At 42.4% G+C, this 14,930-nt stretch overlaps 1 protein-coding gene across 1 annotated transcript in view; it reads right to left on the bottom strand.

Annotated features, from left to right (window-relative positions):
• Positions 1 to 11,223, bottom strand: part of INTU (inturned planar cell polarity protein) — a 38,295-nt gene extending 27,072 nt beyond the window's left edge. Inside the window, exons 1-2 of the mRNA XM_062493985.1 lie at positions 11,120 to 11,223; positions 2,464 to 3,050 (exon numbers count right to left, since the gene is read on the bottom strand). Coding sequence (XP_062349969.1) covers positions 2,464 to 3,050; positions 11,120 to 11,208 — 676 coding nt within the window. The 5' untranslated portion in view covers positions 11,209 to 11,223. The remainder of the gene's footprint in view (positions 1 to 2,463; positions 3,051 to 11,119) is intronic.
• Between the last annotated feature and the right edge of the window lie 3,707 nt (positions 11,224 to 14,930).

The raw sequence follows: 14,930 nt of genomic DNA on the forward strand, positions 1-14,930 counted from the left end.
AAAGTTACTTCTACTAAAAATGCTGAAGCACAAACCACTTTGGAAGTCAAAATGAGTCAGATGCAAACTGGTCACCAGGAAGATAACCAGATGTCATTTTAAAGCATGTATTTTTAAAGGAAAATATGATTTGGATTTGCCTCACAAAAGACTACTGCCAAGCTGGTCTGGACCACTGAAGGCCACTGAAGTGTTATAAAGCTGAACAAGAACAGGTTAATGTTTATGTGCATACAGGTCAATGGAGATGAGCAGTTATAACCAGAGCAGCCAGCAGGCATCGTGCTGTGTTGATCAGGTGTTCCTCTTTCGTGATGGCCTAAGAAACTGCCCACTTTTGTGCTGATTCCTCAGTTTTAGACTGACCACAAAAATGTCCCTTACTGGATGTTTCCACAATTCTCCACACGACTCCTAAAACCCACTTTGATCAAGAACAACTGAATGGCAAAGTTCTACTTCTATTGTTCTTGGACTTTCTGGCAAACTCCAGCTCCTGTGACAATCTGAGGAGCTACCTGTTGAACTCTAGTTGCTCCTAAATCAGATTTTGGGTGTACTCCACAGCTATCCCCTCCTGTGATGTGCAGTACAGAAGCAGTAAACCAGACAGATTTTTGACAAGAACAGAACTTCTTTTTACTGTATATTCTCTATGCAGACAAGATTGAAATCTGAGCATCTAATTTATGCAAAGCATCCCTATTTCTAGACACCACATAAAAATTCCAGAATACTCAGCCTCACTATAGATATATAATTTCAAAGTATTTTTATATGAAAATTATACATTTTCCACTGTTGGCACTGAACACAGCTCATTTTCCCAGTGAAGAGCTGAATAACTCCAGTGTGCTTAAAACTATTTCATTTTCAATGTCCAAAAGAACAAGGCAAGGGTTGATAATAGCCTAGGACATAATAAAGTGCAAGACTCTTAGATTAAGCTAAATGTTCTTCTATTTGAAACAAACAAAACAAAACAAAACAAAAACAAAAACAAAAAAAAAACCTCAGTTTTTCTCCTCACTAGCTCTGGGAAGCATTAAGTACAGCAGATGAAATACTACCTCTGGTTAGGTCAGCTTGATCTCCTGAATCTGGTACTTGCTTACACTGTTCTGACTTCACACCTGCTCTCACAAAAATGGTATTTACAAATCTGTCCCAAAATTAACTTACAGGTTACAGACACTCACTCTTACACTAATTAGATTAAACACCCTAAGCAGGTCAAGTTGAAACTCGCTCTCTCCTCCCCCTCAGCCCACTTTCCCCCTACTTCTTGACTAATCAATTCTTGCTGGTAAAATCTGAAAGTTATCCAATTTTCCCTCTGGAGTATTCTTTAGCATCTCTACCAAAAACATGTCCTGGAGCAACCAGTCAAAGCACGATGTGCCTTTTTACACACACTGCACTGGAATTTCAAAAGCACTCATGCTGACTTTGTGGGATTTGTGCTACTTATAGCATTAAGATTTTTAATGATCTTCTAACCAACATAACATCTTTGCTCTCCCACTCTGTGAGCCTCAAGGGTAGTTAAATAATCTTTCACCCTTTACAGACACGGCCTGGTTGTCTCACATTTACTGTCGCCAAGGTTGATGTCCTGTGAGTGCCAAGTTTTGAGTGGCCCCAATGCTGGGAGTGGGAGTACTTCTGCTCCTTGATTGCTCCTCAGAGCAGCTCATTCCCCTCCATCATTCACCTTTGGGTGCCTGTCAGACCTTCTGTGACCCAAGTTTAACTTACTGCACCAGCAAAATACTAGACAGCCGATTTCTCTTATGGGTTAGTTTCTTGCCAGCTTATTTCCTCAGCTCATGGAAGTGCCTGAGCAGCCAAACCAACACAAAGGCTGTACTGGCTCATTGCCTCCCCAAACTGCAGCCCTGCCATGGATGTGGAGCCTCCCAAAGTCACAGCTGCTGAGGAAGCTGCTATTGGACTTGTTAAACAGAAGAAATAACCAAACAAGGCTGTGGAGAAAGTCCCCTCATTTTTATGATGCAAAATCCATTGAAAGCATATATAAAGTAAAGCTTTTTATCTAAGGGGATGCTGTGGAGAAGAATGAAATCTAATACTATAGGTTTGCTCCAGTCCCACTTATCTACTGAGCAAATCCTCAGTTCAAATCCTAAAATAGAGGTGATGGTGGGGTATTTCTTGCTCCAAGCTTCTCAGCCTCTGAACACTAAGGATGGTCATCACCTTGCTGCATTGACACCTTTCAAGTTATGCCACATGTTCTTAAAATCAGTAATACAGGAGAACTGACTAGGCAACAAACCATCAGATGCAGTGACACTGGCTTAAAATAATCCCTCAAGAACTGATGCAATTGCTTACGTCTCAGGAATATTCAAGACAGCTGCCTCTAACAGCAAAAGCCCATAAATCTTCATATTAAATAAAGGAAGAGTGTAGAAGTTAGCTATTCCTTCAGTTACTTACCAATCAGGATTTGACCTGATTTCATTGCAGAACTACCTGGCACCAAGCCGTGTACCACAAGCTTCTCTTCACTGACTCCTCTGGTGGCTTTATCCCTCCTGCCTTGTTTTTCCACTCTTCTGCTGCTCCATGAAGATTGATGGACAATCCCTACTAAGGCCTCCAGCAGCTTCTGCTGCTCTTCTTCCCCAGCAGTGTAGAGTTTTCTGGGATTTACATAAACAGACACATCTTTGTACTTTTGTTGAACAGTGACACCCATTTTCTGAGCAGACCGGTGTTTCAATATGGAAGTAGGACCAGAGGGGACCACACTGCAGCTTCCACTGCCTTTCTTACCAGAACACTTTGGTAAAAGACTCTTCTTTTTCAGCATTTTGGTCCATCTCTTCAGTTCATACCTTCTTTCCTTTCGTGATCCCTCTTGAATAATTTCAGCTTCATTTTCACGAAACCTGACATGATTCACTGCTGGCATTTCTGGACAGCTGTTTTGCAGCAGAATTTCTTCTTCACTTTCACTTAATTCTAAATAAAATAATTCTCCATTTTTCTGCACACTCTCCAACCACTCAGGCTCAAGGTCACTGGAAAAGAAAGAAGAATCATCAATGAGTTCTGATAAGGAAGGTCACTGTGCAAGTGAGATCTGATTATTTTAAGCAGGGAGGGGACAGAGAGTGTGCCAGGGTTGAATAAAAAGCAGGAAAAAAAAAAGTTGTCTCCAGAACACTGACAGCTCAACTGCTTTAAGTCTGTCATGAGGGTTAGAGCTTGCTTTAGATAAATTATGGATATGGCAAGGAAAGACATCACTCTCACAAATAAAACAGTTTCTTCAAATGCCTTAGAGGAAAACAGTCATTGCAAAAAGCAGTATTCTCTTTCCAGAAAACAAACATTTCTTTGACATGCAAGTTTTAATTGGTAATTACATGCATGTGCATGATGGGACTTTCTCTTAAGAGAAAAAATTCCATTTGTTCTCTCCCATTATTTTTGCCTTTCTGCATTTGTAATATAATCATGGCATGATTTTTGACATGGTCCTGTGCAGAGCCTGAAGATGGACTTGTTTATCCTTGAGGGCTCCATCTAACCCAGGATATTCTGTAATGCTATAGGAACACAGATTGCTGCCAGTCCTTTGGAAAGAGAAGATAAACATTTAAAAAAATCACTTAGACTTAACATTAAAAACAAACCCAAAGCAATCTAAGATGAAACCTAGGTGACAGTTTTTACAAGCCAAGTTTCAAATAGCATATGCAAAAATGCACACTAGAAATGCAAAGAGGCAGCACTGCTACAGAAACAGGATCTGACAGCTGGTGTGGATCACCTAAAGTCAAGAGCAAGACACTTCTGCAAAGCAAAGGCAAAGCAGCTCCAGGATATAACAGAAACAGCATCAGCACAGTGCAAAACAATTTTGTCCTAATTTGGCAATGCTGATGTGTCAGCCACGTCCAGTTTTGGACAGTGGGTTTAAGAAAGATGTAATAACTGGAACATACCCAGAGCAAAGAGACAAATGCTAAGGAGCCTATAAAGACATTTAAAGGGAAGGAAACTGAAGGAGACTCTGGCTGAGGGAAAAAAACAAACCAAACCCCCCCCCCCAAAAAAAAACAACAAACAAACAAACAAAAAAATGCCTGCTGAGAGGCAACAGACCAAATGAGGCTGGAGATGAACCATGGAGTGTTACTCAGACAGATGAAAATCAAAAATGGTCAAAGTAAGAAGAGTACTCAGAGGTTTAATTATGTGTTCTGCATGGAAGATTTTCAGGAACAGACAAGACCATTAAATTCTTCCTAACCAGATGAGACAAGGGCTCTCTGTTTCACAAAAATCATATAAGGAAAAACGAGACTGGAGATTTACATAATAATTAATATAGTAGTTTAAATTAATACATTTTACACTAGAACTACTTTTACTGAATAAAGAGTGCAAATCTGGTTTAAAGCTAGTAATAAATATTGAAATAGAGTATTAATTTGAAAACAAAGATAAATGAAAAAGTTTCAAAGTTTAGATGAACAGAGAACATTATACAGACATTGCACCAGAGCACCTTTAAGGGCTCAACAAGAGGCTCTGGCTGGACTAGCAATACAGAAAACACTGGCATTACTCTCCTTCTGGAGCCCCAGTTACTGAGAAAAGCCTATGGATCTTGCAGACAGGAAGAAACATCACCCATCTCCTCTGCATTTATTAGCTTTTTTTTGCCCAAATAGATAGTTTAAAAGAAGAGCCACCACGTGTGATAATTTGGCTGTACCTGCAGGATAAATCCAAGTTTGTGATTTCTGCTGACTCTTACTTGAAATCCTGAGTTCTTAAGAAAGTATCAGAATGTTAGCAAAGTCTAAAGGCTGTCAAGGGCACACTCTTTCTTATTCATCTCTCAGAAGGTGGTAGGCAAGAAATAACATAACAAGAGTTTTTCCTTGTTTTTTTTTTTAAGGAGTACTCCACATTCTGGCATATGTAAGCAAAAACCAACCAAAAAAAAACCCAAACAAAAACAAAGCAAAAAAGCCCCAACAAGAACAAATAAAAATTCCAAATCCCCAAACCAACCAATCAACAACTTCTCCCCCACAAAAAAAAACAGACAAAAAAGGAAACCTAGACATTTTTAATAATGGATTAGCAAAAACTCCTGTCATGTACAATAGCATTTTTATCTCCTCTTTAAAAGAGACTGTGATCTTTGGAAAAGCTATTTCTTCTTTGGGGTAGATGTCAAAGTTTCAGCCTGGACATCAGCTCATACACTCTTGTTCTCCAGCTTTGTTCTCTATTTTTGTTAGAACAATATGGACCAGGAGAAAAAATGGTGTGGGTATGTCTGGTGTTTACTCTGGGTTCACCCAAACAGAACCACTCCAGAGAGAAGTCAAGAAGGAACTGTACTGTAAAAAACTCTCACTTTCCCAATACAGCTCCACACAGACATCTGGAAAAGCAAATCTGAAACAAATCTGAACCTAGGACGAGAGGTTTTTCCCCCTAATACTGTACTGGCACAATAAATTTAAACCAAGCAAGGAAGGGAAAAAAATTAAAATTTTATTTTGATCTCTTTTCCCTTGTGTCAAACAAGTGTTTATACAATAACCTCAGTTTGCCTCTAGGACTGGAAGCTTTTGAAGGCCTGCATTTCTGTACAAGTAGTTTCACTGGTCCCACACAGATATCTCCTCCTTGGGATAAATGTCTGAAAAACTGTGCTGATTGAAATTGTCCATGTATGGAAGAAAGATAAATTAGAAAGAAAGGATCCAAGTTCTGCTGGATAAATTGTTATACAGATAAATTATTAAAAGTATTACACATATGAAGAGTATCAGACATGTGCTGAAATCTGTGGAACAGCTTTATCCAATAAACATATACAAAGAATGACAGTAAAATGTCATTTCAGATGAAAGAATTGAGAAAAAACCCAAACACACAAAACATAAAAAAAACATGGCTTCAGGCTGAAATGTTACAGTTGACTTCTGGCTTATAAATATAGGAATAAAGTAAGGTAGGTGTACATACAACAGCTTTGTCTCTGAGCCAGAGGTACAGGGCAACTACAAATTAAACTGCACTTGATCCCAATTCTAATTTCTCCCACTTAAAACTTTTTTTTTTCGCCTCCACTGCACAGCGTGATGAAAACAACATGCTGAATGAAATACTATTGATTAGACCCTGAAACACCCATTCGAAGTGTCAAGCAGAGCTGTTTTAACACAGGGGACCAAATTAATGTTGCAAGTTTAACTGCATCCAAATTTAAAAAATACACAAACAAATTAAAACCCCGGAGGCTGCATTTATAACTTGAAAATACGTACTATTACAGAACTGCCTTCCGACTTAGGACACTAAAAGAGAAAGCCTACACCTTTCGTGCTGAAGCATGTGCCGAGTCCCTCCTTCCCCCGTATTTCCCAGCTGGGATGCAGGGCTCAGTGCAAGGGCTGCCCTCAGCCGAGCCCTCCGCGTTACCGTCCCGCCTCTGCAGGGAGGCGCCGCCGGACACTTCCCACGGCCACCGCGGCTCGCCCTTCCCGGCCCCGCCCTTACTCGGAGCTCGCAGACAGCGAGGAACCGCAGGAGTCGCTACCGTTGCCCGCGGGCCCAGCGCCTTCGCCCCCGGCCGGCTCCATCCCCTCAGCAGCGGGGCTCCCGCCGGGCCCCCCGGACGCCATGACAGCCGCGCGCCGGGCGGGGGCACGTGACGCGCGCCGCGCCCTCCCATTGGCCGGCGCAGCGCGCGCCATGGAGACGGCGGGAAGCGCGAGGGCCCGGCCGTGAGGGGCCGGCAGTCCCTCCGCGCTGAGGGTCAGTCCTGCGCTGTGACGGCAATCGCCGGGTGCCTCAGCCTCCCCCGGCTCGCGAACGTCTTTCCCTGGCTCAACAGGAACGCATCATGGAGAACCAGACTTTATTTAAGTTGCCTGATTCCAAGGTCCCAGCGCCCGTCCCATAAAAGACACCGCTGATGAAATTTGAGAGTCCTGGGGTGAGGCTCAGAGCATTGTATAACCAAACACTGTTGAGGAGGGGGAAACACGAGGTAAAAACTGATTCTCGGGCCAACTGGTCAGCCGTGAGATGCCTCTGTGCTTTATTTTATGTGTTATTATATTAATTTAACGAGCTGAGAGAAATTAAAGTAGGTTCCTCTTAGGTTATTCAGGAGAACAGTTCGGTTCAGGAGAAGCAAGGATGTGACAGAGCCAAACAAGTACCTTAAAATAGCCCACACAGTCTATACGTGTAAAATCATGTACGGTCGAAAGAGACACACACAAAAAAAACAAAAAAAAAAAAACAAAACAAAAAAAACCCAAAAAAACAAACAAACAAACAAAAAAAAAAAAACAAAAACCACAACCCTACTCGGTTTTCAGGACTTGAATTATTCACAACCATGAAAAACAAGAGCTATGGCAGCCCTGCAGACAACTTGCTGTGTAGCTGTGTCAGTAAATCCATCAGCACACACATGGTGAGCAGGGAAAGGGATGGAGAGTAATTGTTGGAACATCCAGTTTAATATGCTGGATTTAATCTCTGCTCAGTGGGATATTTGCAGAGCTTCAGCAGCAAGGTTTTATAGTGCTGGAACACTGTGGAGGAGTGACAGAATCCTGGTATGAAATTCCTGTATTTGAAATTGCTTTAGGGAAGTGTATATTAGTAGGTGGGATTTCAAGTGAATTAACAGACAGAAGTGTTTTGGACTCACATCCATGTGATTAAGGCTTCAACTGGAGTAAAAGTACCTACATTAAGTACTGTGGCCATTCTGAAGTCCCTGTACAAGACCTGATTTCACTGATAAATTACTGTTGCGTGGTTATTAAGACTACAGACCTTAGTTTGCAGTGTTAAACCTATCCAGAGGGGGAGAAAGAAACATTTCCTGAAGAAAAAAGTTTCTTCTACTATGATTTCATTTAGGGGTAGGTGAGATACCCTGTCCAACCCTCCCTAATTATGCTTAGATTTGCAAGCACTTTTAATACGCTGAGCAGCACACTGAAGTGTTTCTGTAGAGAAGTGATAGTCAATGCCAGATGGTGCTGTGTTAGTTAAATTTCACTGAGTTCAAGAGTTGATTAATTGGTTCCAGTTGTTTGCTCATTAAGTGAGAGATGCAGGCTCTCTCTCAAGGAGGCAGTGGTCTTACACCACTGGATATTTTATAGGAATAAGCATATTATGAATGGCAGGGTCATGGAAGGCTTTGGTCCTCTGAGAAGAGTAGCTGGGAGCCACCTAAAGACTTTGCTGAAACGAATGTGGAATTTTTGCTGCTGTGGGAACAATTAAAGATTGCAGGATATATCTCACACAGCAGGATCTTATTTTAGTGGAGACACAGATTTTCCCACACAATCCCTCTTGAGAGGAAAGCCTCTCATTTCTTGGGCATAAATATTAGGACAGGACTTGAAATAATTTATCTTCTGGCAGACACTTTACACTTAATCCAAGTAGCTGGGGCTGATGCTCCTCACTAAGGAATCCATAAGCCTTCTATGCCAAGTTGCTGTTTTTAACATGCAGATGGTAAAAATCTGCCAGGGGGCATCACTGGCATCAGTAGCACTGGTCACCTTCACTGGACAGCTGGGTAATGAGCACTTACGAGTGTCTAATTAAAGCCTGAAGGTTGTTCTGCTTAGCTGTTCCTGCAAAGAACTAAATCCATGTGCAGAAATTTATTGCCTGAACAAGAGTTTCTTGTTACTTTTTTTATTTTTGTTTATTTTATTTTTTTTTTGTCTTAACCTGTTTTAGAAACTGTTGTGCTTTAAAAATAACAACCTGCCTTGATCCATGCCTATATTCAGAGGAGACTGAAGTTAAAAGAAGACAGAGCATAGGATACACTGGTTCCATGCTTCAAATTACAGCTCTTCATTAGTGATAATGAGGTAAGAAGGCCCTAAGAGACGTGTTAGTGTTTCATATTTTGCTTGCTGCTTATTTTCAGATCACTTAATATTCCCAGGAAGGCTCTACCAACAACTGGACAGACAAATGATACACTGCACATAAAACATGATAGGTTACAAGCAGATAAAACTACGAGGAAAACAGTTTTGTCTTTTGTTTTTCAGTTGTGTTTCTTGCTAACACCTGCTTTACTGAAAGAAAAACTAATAGAAAACATGAGTGACATTGTATTTCGGCTATTGATTCCTGGGTTTTTTTATTCCTCCAGTGCACAGCATGAGCAAAATATGTCAGAAATAATTCCTTCTTTTTTAAAGATTAATGACAACACAACTTTCCCCTCCCCTGCCCAAGTCTTTCTTAAAGGAAAAAATACATGTATCACAACTATTCCTTAATAATTAAGATTTTTTGATTACAAGGTTTCCATAAAACTGTGTAAGTCTGCGATTACAGAATCTTCTGTTCACAGCTTCCTCTGACAGGACTGTGTAGAGACCATCCACAGCAAAGTGAATTGAATTGAAGAATGAAAGTGAATTGAACAGTGACACTGGGCTGTCATTTTAATTGAGATATTTACATATAAACAGACTCCACGGAGAATGAAGGCCACCTTTGGGACCAAAGGAACAGAAATTTTGTGAGTAAACAGTCTAGTGCTCAGTAAATGAAATTGAATATTCTGATTTCTTAAGCTTTCTGTATGAACTCTGATCTCAGAAGGTATTTCAGAAGAGCACAAAACCGACAGAAAGACAGCAGTGAAGGATCTGGGAAGAGTAGTACAACCCATCTCATTCCTTTGAAAAACACTCTTACAGAGTTAAGAGTTCTCTACAGAATGAAAAGCAACTGTAATTTATTTTTTTTCTCCTGCTTTTACTTCACCTTAACTGTTTTAAATGCTTTTTTTATTATTTTTCTTTTTTTTAGGATCACCTGCTATGCATAGCAGGCATGTCAGGCATGAAAAGCAACCCAATATTTGAAGTCAGTCAACATGTAAATGTTTCAAGCATGAGTATCCTTTTTCCACTTAGAGTGTATGAACGTCAGCAATACGATGGGGCGGCATGTTTTTAATCCGGCTCTGAAATAGAACATTTTCTGTTAAGTCACTGAGAAGTCCATGGGGTTCTGTTTGCCTACGAGCACATTTATTGTGCACGAAGCAGCCTCCGAGTGCCGTGCCGAAGCAGGCTGACTGCAGCGTGCCCTCCTTGCTGTGCTCTGTGTTTGCACCCCCAGCGCTCACAGGAATGGATTTCACACGGCTGTTCCGCCTGACACCTTGAGCTGGAGTTAATAACCAACTGTTAGTTTCCACAGCAAGACCGGCTTGGAGCCGGCACTGGAAGTTCCCGTGCGCTTTTTCTGTGCAGCTGGAGATAAACCAGCGCGGCTGAGGAACAGGAAACGGACACTTAGCAGAACTGGGGACGAGCCTCTCTTGGATTCTGCACAATGGGGTGCGTTTTTCTTTGTAAAGTTTCTGCGCCTCTCAGCTAGCACATGGAAAATGCCATTAAGGGTGGCTTTCAGAGTCCTGCCTATCGGGCAAATTCCTATTGTCGAGATGGTCTTTGTGGGAAGATACCGTGGAAAATCGCACGTTAGGGATGGTGAATGCAGGAGGAAAAGCGGCTGCTTCTCATACAGTGTGCCGCCTCCTCTACATCCACTTAAGGATTTCTTTCCCATCCCTCTTGGATTTGTGTGCGAGTTAGAATACATTTTCCCCTCCCCTTAGAGAAGGGTTCAAAAAGCTTATGGCATGGGATGCAACAGCATGAATCCATATCAAAGAGTATCAGCACGTTTCTCTGCACATGGAAGAGTCCCGGGCATAGCCCCATAGCTCCCCTCACCTGCACGTCCTCCCCTTGTCCAGGAAGGAGGGAGGGAAGCCCGAAGGTGCCTCGGCTCGCCGCTGGCAGCCGCCCCTTCCCTTCCCTTCCCTTCCCTTCCCTGGCCGCGCACACAGGGGCAGCCCCGGCTCCCGGCGGCAGGACACGGCCCCTCGCCCTTCTGCCTCCACGGCAGAACGGGAGCTCGCCGGCGATCCGGTGGCTCCGCTGTCCCTCCGCCTGGCGGGTGCTGCCCTGCGGAGGCACGGGGGTCCCGGAGCCTCCCCCCGCCGCTGCGGCCGCTCCCCGTCCCCGGCACTGACCTGTGCAGCAGGACGCTCTGCACCGAGTCCAGGTCCTCCAGGTTCCTGGTGACGGGCCGCGGGATGCTGTACCTGCCCACCCCGAACATCGCGGGCGGCCGCCGCCCTCGCATCGCCCGGCCCGCGGCACCGGGACTGCGGGCGGCCGCGGCCAGGTGGGAGCCCTTGAGCCCCTCGGCCCGCCCGTCCCGTTCCGTCCCGTTCCGTCCCGTTCCGTCCCGTTCCCGCCGCGCCGCCCGCCCGCGTCCGGGGCCCAGCGGCGCCGCACCGCGGGGCGCGGGGGAAGCGCGCTCAGCGCAGCCGGGAGGGAGAGCGCGGCTGATCCTGCAGGGGTTCCGCTGTGGCACGGTATGGTTTCTGTCAGGAACTTGCAAACCGTGAAAACCCGACTTTCACATAAATGCAGGAAAGCAATTCCTAGCTGCAGCCGTAGATATCCCTTTCCTCCCCCCCAGAGCTTCATCCCCAGTTCCTGCTATGTGAGAAAATAGTTTTTCCCCATGTATTTTCCTGCTGGTCAAAGTAGTGAATTGCCCGGTTGATCTTTCCTAAAGGAACAATATGAGTAATTACCCATCCCACGAAGTCAAATCCAGTCTTTGTTTCCCTCTTTCCCAAAATCTTAGTTACAGGTAGTTTCATATGATCACAGAAAACTCCTTATTGGGCTCCCATCTGTAAAATGCTGATGCAGTAGATTCAATGAACAGGGACATGAATGTACTAAAACCTGCTAAAACCTGTATCTTCACAGCTTTTATTCTTTCCTGTGAATTATAATTTATTTTCTCTGCTCCATTTTATGAAATTAGTTTTCTCTAATGATGAGAATTTTTCATCTCATCATATGGTCATCTCCAGGTTATCTCCAACAACTGACATAAGATCAATAGCTAATAAAGTCTTGCAATCTGTTATAAACCCCGTGAATTTTAGTTCCCCTCAGACGTTGTACCTGAGGTAATTACAGCAGTACAGCAATGCAGTGGTTTCCCAGAAAGACCACTAAGATGAGAACCACTGGCATGATACACAATGGATAGCAAACAGGAAATCACTGACTATTTCAGCACCAAACTCTGTGGGATGGTGGTTACCACATGAAGCAAAAGCTTCAGCTTTTTTTGAAGACTTTTGCTTGAGTAGACGATGGCAACAGCTCAGTTTGGAAAGGGTGAATGCAGAATTACTGTGAGTCTGTGGCTGGGATTCTCATTAAGTAGTGTGACTCGAATATTTAAGCATCTGAACATTTTTTCCTTTTCTCAATATTTTGTTTTCTTTCTTTCTTTGATATCAGCATGACATTTTAAGAGAAGGATAATCCCCTCTGAATCCTACTCCTGTTAAAGATGCAGAACCACCCTTATCCACTCAGGTGAGCAACAGCAGCAGGACTAACAATTATGACCATAAAATCTTTGGCACCAGGGTGCCAGAGAAGCTGAATGTACACCAGGATTTTGTGTCTAAGTAGCAGTGACTGGGGGAGTTTGGTATATACAGTATCAAGGTCAGTGTAGTTCTTCCACAGTGGGCAGTGAGCAAAGAACTTTTTGCAGTCCCTACATCTTGATTTCAGAAAGAAATCAAGATCAGGAATCATCTTGATTTTCTTGATGGAAAATTTGTGGTGGTTGTGTCACCATTGCCTTAGGAAAATGCTTAGGCACCATCCATATTTCAGCCTTTGTACCTTTTTTATGACTTGAGGGAGCAGAGTTATTTAATTTGTACACAATAGGGGTGTGTTTTCCCAATTCACTTATGACAACACAACCCCCACATCTGGGTCTAGAATTTGATGGTAGAAAACAACAACCCCCCCAAATGTTACCATCAAAATCACACTGTGTGTCCAGAAGGCCTTTCCAAGATCCTTGTCATCTTTTCTTCTTCCCTAGGTTCCTTCTCACTGGGGGATTTTTTCTTTTGGTGTTTCTTAAACTACTGAGCTAATGCTGAATTTAATGGTATTATCATCTGCTACTAGTATTTTACTTTTACATAGGTTTAAAATTGATTGTGAAGATCTTTATTAGAATTACTTACAACTCAGCAAAACTAGAACATGTAAGTATAAGTATAGAGACCCTCAAAATGTGCCAAAATGAGAGAAGGTGACTTAGGTTTTGTGTAGGTTCTGAAATGGAACATCACAAAGCGCCACACTGCTGATAAACAGGCCAAGTTACTAATTTAAAATCAAGTAGAATGTTCCTCTAGGTGTGAATTACAACTTCTACCACATTTAGTATGCCTAGACTCAATATTTATGGGTGACACAACTGGAAAATGAAAGAGGAGTGGAGAGTCAAAAGTGATACAGTGAATACTTTCAGAGCCCTATATTTTTTCCTGAATATATTTACATTACCTTAGTTGCACGTAAGTTTCTAAAGTTAAAATGACAGGGGTCTGAGCTAGCATTAATCCTGTAAAAACTCCTGGAGATACCCTAGCCTTTGACATGTACAAGAAGTACTTTACTAAGTTTTATAGATTGCAGTTTCACTAAAATACAAAGTGCAATTGCACTGTATTTTCTGCAAGATTTTAGTCTGCCTAAAAGGAAGGTCACTATTCCATTTGAAGTTTGTCAGCTCTTGTATTTGTACATGAATAAGAACATGGCACTACAGCATATTTTTCTGAATCCGATAAAATATGTGCAGTTGGAGAAAGATTATAAAATCCTGCAATGCAGGGAAAACCAAACCATTAGGGTCTGGGGGAGGAGGAAATTCAACCAGTTTAAACACACAGAAATGATAACAATAGAGAATTTTAAGAGAGACACCCTGCCTACAAAGTAACAATGGCATACCTGGGCTCCCCTTCCATTTCTGGTACTTTTGCTGCCAGCTGAACTGCCTTGTGAGAACCCTTCTGCTTTGTTACAGCACAGTTCTGGTGTTGCTGATGTAAAAGAAAAAAATGCAATAGCAAAATACTGTGATGCTGGGTTTATGACATATTCCTCTTTCTGAAATGCTTTTTTTCTCCATCAGATGTTAGGCTCTAACAGATTATGTGACTATTTCCTATGCTGACAAGGTCAGAAGTTTTTGAGTCGTAATCCCCTTTTGGAAGAGACTGAAAGAGGTGGTAAAGCTACTTTTGCAATATTCAAACACTTTTGATCTCCTTGACTTGGCTGGTGAGTTTCAGTGTGCCCAGGGATCAAAGATTAACCAGCATTCAGGGGTTGCACAAGATAGAAATCAGCTTATTACTTCCTATGGGTGATGTGTCATTTATGTCATGAGTCATGAGATGTTAGCACATGATGGGGAGAGTTGAAATGTTTTGGGAGAGACTTCATTCCTTCAAATGAAGGAAAGAAGTCCCTATATGTTGTGTTTTTTTTTTTTTTTTTTTTTTTCTGTTTGATCATACCTGTTAGTAAGGGACACAGTACTTTACTGTATTCAATTCCCAAAGTAAGGGCCATGGCAAATGTTTTTAGGGTACTGTTCTGCCATTCCATCAAAAACATTCCTCAAATTTACCGTGGTTTATTTCTGATATAATTTGATCTTTTTCTGATTAACAGTGGATAGTGATGGCAGTTTTGTGGAGTGGGTCTTGTTGTTCTTGGACAGCAGGGTAGGTTCTTCCTTACCAGAAGATGCATCCTCAGGCTGCTACTGCCTGTCTGTTGTCATGTTTGAAGGACTGAGGTGGGATTGGAAGGGTATTTTTCCAAGGAGATGTGTCCAGGCTCTGCCTCTACAAACTACTATAAAGATTCTAAAAGGCAGAGGGAACACTCTAATTTTCACTTCTGACACACTCAGATATGGACATC

This window comes from Cinclus cinclus, chromosome 5 (genome assembly GCF_963662255.1).
Source record: "Cinclus cinclus chromosome 5, bCinCin1.1, whole genome shotgun sequence".
Classification (NCBI taxonomy): Eukaryota; Metazoa; Chordata; class Aves; order Passeriformes; family Cinclidae; genus Cinclus; species Cinclus cinclus.